The sequence below is a fragment of the Callorhinus ursinus genome, unplaced genomic scaffold, assembly GCF_003265705.2.
Source record: "Callorhinus ursinus isolate GAN/ISIS: 27379988/994484 unplaced genomic scaffold, GSC_fseal_2.0 scaffold42, whole genome shotgun sequence".
Taxonomy (NCBI): Eukaryota; Metazoa; Chordata; class Mammalia; order Carnivora; family Otariidae; genus Callorhinus; species Callorhinus ursinus.
Window position 1 is genome coordinate 12,089,218 of NW_027397104.1, and position 6,667 is coordinate 12,095,884.

Consider the following 6,667-nt stretch of genomic DNA (forward strand, 5'->3'; position numbering starts at 1 on the left):
ACCTTGGCATGTTAAATATCTTAAGGTGAAGGAGTTTACGAAAATGGCAGAAGCAGGAAGGTGGCTCTGACCCTCCCCTCCCTTGTCTTTCTTCCCTGAAAACAGAGATAAATATCCCATGTTAAGTGTACATTCCCTGTACCAAGAGACACAGCATGCTTATCACCCACCACAGGGAATTTAGGACTGAGAAGTTTGCATAAACAATCCTGGTTACTTCTCCACCATTTCCTACCCATGGTCCCAACACATTGGTTTTGTCAATTATTCACATATATATTGTTTATTTGTCTAAAAGACATAAAGCTTTGATTCCTTCTTGGGGTCTTCATTCTCTTGTGAGGTCTCCCATGGACATGTAACAGTTCAATAAAATTTGTATGCTTTTCTCCTATTAATCTGTCTTATGTCAGTTTAATTTCGTAGGTTCAGCCAGAGACCCAAAGAGGGTGGAAGAGAATTTTTCCTCTCCTACAACATTTTATCCTTAAATACTTTAGCATGTATATCATTAACTAGATTTCAATGTTTGTTTACTATTCCTTTTGTTTGTTTTGTTTTGAGATAGGGAAAATGTGTGTGTGTGTGTGTGTGTGTGTGTGTTCATTTTCCTGATTGTATTCTATAAATGCTGCCTTGTTCAATATAATTTCTAATGTGTTTGTCTCTAAATAAAATAGCTAAAATTTATCATGTTTTTGTTTTTGTTTTTCTTTAAGGACTCAGATGACTATTGCTTTTTCCTCCATTGTCTGGCTTTAGAGAAGAACTTTCCAACCCAAATTGCACCCAAACTATCTCAGCTTTGAAAATGGAAAATTCTTAGTGTGGATGGTAGGAATGAGAAGAGAAAGATGAGTATGGGAGAAAAATATTGAGCCACAGGCATTGTTGACACAAGAGGCAAAAGAAAGATTAGCAGGAAATGAATAAAACTTGGTAGCACTTTGGTTCACGAAGAGGTACAGCAGGAAGTTTTCCACATGGTTTGTGTTAAATAAAGTGGGATTCTTGTTTCATTCAGAGATCTTAGATCTTAGACCACAAGATCCTCTCTAACTTACAAACACACAAAATGAATTTATTAGGGGGTAGTTAAATGTTTTACAGTTTCTCTGGGAATACAGCACTAGAGAATTACCATCCAAGATTATACAACCAAGAAGAGTACACATATATTACACTGCCTGACAAATTTCAGATATAATGGCACTGCCACTGATGGTACTGCAGCTTACACAGAGGTCACTGAGCACAAGAACCCAAATATGGCACAATTTATAGCACAATCTCTGCCATTCTGGTTTTGAAAGCTTGAGTTGTTTCTTCCCATACTCTGCCACCCATATAACAGAATGGATTTTTCACATTGATCTCTTTCAAATCAATGTCTATCTTGACTGTATCTGGTTGACAAAATCTAGTTCACATGTGATGTACTAAGGGCAAGAATAGCTGGGACAAAGGGTTACTACCTAGCTCCTACATTGGGAATGTAGAACCCATTAAATAAGGGAAACTGCCATAAAGGTTGTTCAAAAAAATATGGTGTAAATATTTATTAGAGTCTTATCATCATGATACCATTTTGCCCATGAGTGTTTTCTTGAAGGAATTCTTACATTTTTCTGAAATGAATGTATGTCATGCCAGCATATTTCTGCTAATCTATCAGTTTGGTAATTCTCTTATATCCCTGCATACCTATGTCCTCTCACAAAATTCTGTGTTCCTCACTTCTTTTCTTTTGAAAGTTATGTTTGAAATCTATTTTAATCGGAATCAAAGATTATTATACTGTTATCTTAAAATTCTCAATTCCCAGTTTATTTCACCAATTTATGCAATTACAACAAACCAAACAGATCAGTTTCTTAAAGAGTTTTTGTGCTTATGCAATTCTTTCCTCCCTTCTTCCCCTGCTTTCTACCTCCTCCCTCTCTCCCTCCCTCTCTCCTCCCTCTTTCTTCCTTCCTTCCTTTCTTCCTTTCCTTTCCTTTCCCATTCCTTCCTTCCTTCCCTTCCTTTCTGTTCCCTTCCCTTCCCTTCCCTTCTCTTTATTCCAATAGGCTTGGGGTTGATCACATGATTATAACATTAGAGAGATAAACCAAATATTTATGAATGTTACTAAACAAAATAGGTGATACAGTCCTTGAAATCAGTCATATTTCTTTTACCGCTTGAATAAATGTGATAAAGTGAGAGAATCTGGCATATCTGAACACTGAAACAGACCTCTATAGTTATTATGAAATAATCGCTTAAAAATCTTAATGTTTCAAATTTGTTCAGAAGTTAAGAACTGTACAGAATGACAAAATGCTTCCACCTAGAGTGCAGGGGATTATCTTCATGCAAGTATGATAAGATGTCTCATTTTTATAAGAAAGAAAATCTAGTTACTGAATAAAAGAGAGGATTTATTTACATTTGTAAGGCTTTGAAATTATGTATTACATTTACAAAAGTTTAGTATTTAAAACAATCATGAATAACAGAAATCCTATTCTAGACATTTTATATTTTGGAGACATAAATGAGTATGCTAGAGCCAAGAAGCAAAATATCACAATTAATTGCTCAAGGGATTGGATGAAAAGACATGTACTTTATTCATGGAGTTGCTGGATCGATGACTGGCCCATTTTCCCCTGGTTTATAGAACTTTAAAAGGAGAACAGAATGATAGTTATTAATCTCACTGAAAGTGAGGAGTTCAAAGATTATGAGAGAGTAAAGTTGACATAAATTTAAAAAGAAAACTATTAAAGATATTTGTCACAGAGCCAAACAAACTCAGATCTAGTCACAAGATCTTAAATATGCTGATCAATGGAAAATCAAGGTAGTTTTCTTGAAATAAAAAGAAAAGTTAATGATGAACAATTGAGGCTTAAAAGTGGTTAGGATGCTTGACTCTTAATTAAGAGACGAATTAATACACTATCATCTTGAAGCATTTTTTTAAGGATTTTATTTATTTATTTATTTATTTTTTTAATTTTTTTTAAAACCACACATCCTTTTTATTGTTAAGTCATAAAGAGGTATCAAAATTAAAAGCAAAAATTACAGGGTAAGACTTAACATAACTACTAGGAGCGTCAAAGGAAGTGCAAATGGGACTAGGCGCAGGGCACTATGAATTAATGTAACATGGGAAGGACAAGGATGGGGAGCACAGTGAGCATGTGCTGAAGATACTAGGGGAGAGGATCTGGTGAAAATTTTGATCTTAGACAAGCGCCTAGGTAAAGAAATAATGGGACAGCATTTCTAAACCCCACTATGTGCTTAAGAGTCATCCTCGCCATTGGTGCTGTCTCTGTCATCCTCTCCTTCCTCAGCCTCTTTTTCATCATCCTTGATCAACTCCAGCTGGTCATCCCCCCGATCTTCATTATCATCATCATCCAGTAGGTCCCCCTCCTCAGCAGAGTCATCTGCACCCCCCTCAGACTCCATCTTCACATTAGTCCATCTTTCTTCAGGGAGCTGCTGCTCTGCTCTTCTTCTGACTTTTCATTCTTCATCTCTACTCCTTGTTTGCTCTGTTCTTTCTCAATTTTTTCCAGGCTTTCCAGTAGAGAATCCACTTTTTGTTTTATCTGGGTCAACTCCTTCTTAACAGTCTGAAGGTCATCACCTTTCAACTTTCCCGACTTGGAAGAAGATCCTTGCTGTCCACTCTTAGAATTGAAGCCACTTTTGCCCCTTCGTGAGGTGTTTCCTGATACACGCTGGCGTTTTGAAGGAACTACAGCCCGAGCAATAGGAGGAGGAGGAGGAACACGTGCTGGGTAACTATACATCCTGTCATAATAATCTCCTTGAAAGTCATAGTCCAAGTCAAAAGAGGAGCTGAGTAGAGGGGACGGAGAAGGGTGTTCTGGTACTGACCCGTACATCTCCGCTGCAGATCGTTTCACACCTGGTTTTCCTCGGTTCACTTTTGGCTCTGTGGCCAGATTAATATCTAAAACCTGGCCAGCAATCATTCTGCCATCCTCTCCTGCCACAGCAGCCGGGCATTTCTCTCATTAACATACTGAACGAAGGCAAAGCCCTTATGGACAGAGCAATCAACAATTTTGCCGTATTTTGAGAAGATTGCCTCCACATCAGATTTCTTGACCACAAGAGTATTGAGATTCCCAATGAATACACGGGAGTTCATGGAGCGAGGATCTGTCTTGTTGGTAACACTGCTGGCCATTTTCTTTGATGATAAGGTTCCTCACAAGGCCGAAAAATGTAGCTGAAGATCAAAAAAATCTCACTCAAGCAAAGTTCCACTAACTTATATATTTCAAGTGATTTGTAACCAGGAGGGGGAAGGGAGAAGAGATTCGATTCTGAATCTCCTACTCCCGAGTTCTACGTGGAGAAGCCAACTGCTGCTCGAGGTCGACAACGCTATTTATTTATTTATTTATTTGAGAGAGAGAGAGAGAGAGAGTGCACGTGAACTGGGTGGGGGCAGAGGGAGAGGGAGAGCAATAACCTCAAACAGACTCCTCGCTGATCCAGGAGCCCGATGTGGGGCTCAATCTCATGACTGAGATTATGACCTGAGCCGAAATCAAGAGTCCCATGTGGCTTCCTGCTGGGGTGGGGGGTGTCCTGTTTCTCCCTCTCCTTCTCCCTCTGCCCCTCCCCTGACTCGTGCTCTCTGTTTCTCAAATAAATAAATAAACTCTTAAAAAAAAAAAAAAGGAGTCCGATGCTCAACCTACTGAGCCACCCAGGGGCCCCTCGAAGCGTATTCTCTATTCAATTGTTTACTCTAAAACATAAGGGACATATTATAGCACTGATTAGAGAATAGTTCACTCACCCATCTGTGTTTTATATGATCTTCTTTTTTTTTAGATCCTCTATGGAAAAAGTGAAAATTATTCTAAGATACTGGATGTGGAGGTTCTGAATGGCTCTGTCTATCAAATAAGGAATTGTTCAAAACAATAAAATGACTTAATAGAGACTAAAAGTCACTGACTCTTACATAGTTCTGGAGCAAGAAAAACTTCAGCCCCATTTTTTAAAACGTATTTGCAGCCCCAATTCTTAAGTGGAGAATTGTGACTCCTTCTCCTGCAACCTGCTCCAAATCCTGAGGCATAGCTATGTTCTGTTTGTGGATTCTACAAAAGTACAAAGTGAAACAAATTGATTTTATGCTGTAGCTGAAATCTAAATTATATTATTTTGTTTTGGAAGGGTCCTGTTTATATCTACCCTAAAACTGTAATCATTAAGAATGAGGAATTTTTCATCCCTGGTCAAGGAGTCAGGTGTCTTGGGTTCTGGGCTCTGTTTACCACAAGCTTTTGGATATTGAACATTCTGCTTGGGACTTCAGAATCTAATCTGTCAAAAAAAGGCCAATTTGAATTATCCAATTTCTAAGTTTCTTTCTTGATTAAATATACTCTGTTTATTTGTTCCAACAGAACCATTAATTCATTAAATATTTATTGAGCATCTATCTACTAGATGCCAGGTACTCTGTGTCTAGGGATATAACAGTGAATATACAGAAGATGCTTCTCTTCTAATGGAGCATAAACTGTGGTTGGGAAAACCACCCTACTTTCTTATAGTTAAGAGTGATATTTATTTTTTAGAATATTTTTTAAGTTCCATATGTATAAAATTATTTTCCATTTTTATTTGCAAAGCACCTTCAATTTTTATCATCATAGTTTTCATGGCAACTATGATAATAAAATTTGATACATAGAGCAATATGTCTCAAAACCTCAGTGCAGTCTGTATCTTCTCCTTCCCCCTGCCCTACATATCAGTTGGATACCCGCTTCTAAGTTATGTCATCCTAACACTGAAATGTTTCTTCATCTGGAAACTAGTTATAGTGCCTCAGTCTTGTGCCAGTCATTGTTTATGGCTTCAACTCTTCTTTCTCATTCTTGCTGTTTCTATCCTCTACTAATCTAATAACATCACAATTGGTCTCCTTGACCATTGATCCTACACACTATAACTTGAAGAACATTCTTAATCCTTAACCCTATTTATTTTGTTCCCTAATTTAGAAAGCATCAGTGTTTCTTAATTTCCTTTGAGATACAGTTCAAAATTCTTAGGTTGGTGAAGAAAATTCACCTTACCTGGAAGTCACTGTGCTATGAGCATTATTACATTATCTCTGTGGGAAGGCTAGACTTCAGCTACATGAGTAAAAGGAAGAACAAAGAGATGTATTTACTTGCTGAATACTATGTAGGAACTAGTGTAAGAGTAATATTTCTTCTGGGGAATGTGCTAGGGATGTGGTTCTAAAATTTCTTTGTCAGAATCCCTTTAGATTCCTGTAAGTTATTAAGAGTTTTGTTTATGTTAGCTACATCTATCAATATTTAAAGTATTCAAAATTAAAACCTGAATATATTAAAATATTTAGTTATTAATTCATTTAAAAAATAACAATAATAAGGGTGCCTGGGTGGCCCAGTCGGGTAAGCAACCGACTTGATTTCAGCTCAGGTCATGATCTCATGGGTTGTGGGATCAAGCCCTATGTCAGGCTCCTCCTCAGTGGGGAGTCTGCTTGAAAGATTCTCTCCCTCTGTCCCTCCCCCAAGTTTATGAAACTTGTCTAGGCAAGATTTCCTCCCTTTCAAATCGTAATGATCATGATAAT

General features: G+C 37.5%; 1 protein-coding gene across 1 annotated transcript; it reads right to left on the minus strand.

Moving 5' to 3' along the window:
* Positions 1-3,026: 3,026 nt before the first annotated feature.
* LOC112809653 (heterogeneous nuclear ribonucleoproteins C1/C2-like) lies at positions 3,027-4,414 on the minus strand. Its single transcript, XM_073881486.1, is given in 4 exon segments — positions 3,027-3,482; positions 3,485-3,864; positions 3,904-4,027; positions 4,030-4,414. Coding segments are annotated over 4 exon segments (879 nt in total). The 5' UTR covers positions 4,220-4,414; the 3' UTR covers positions 3,027-3,297.
* Between the last annotated feature and the right edge of the window lie 2,253 nt (positions 4,415-6,667).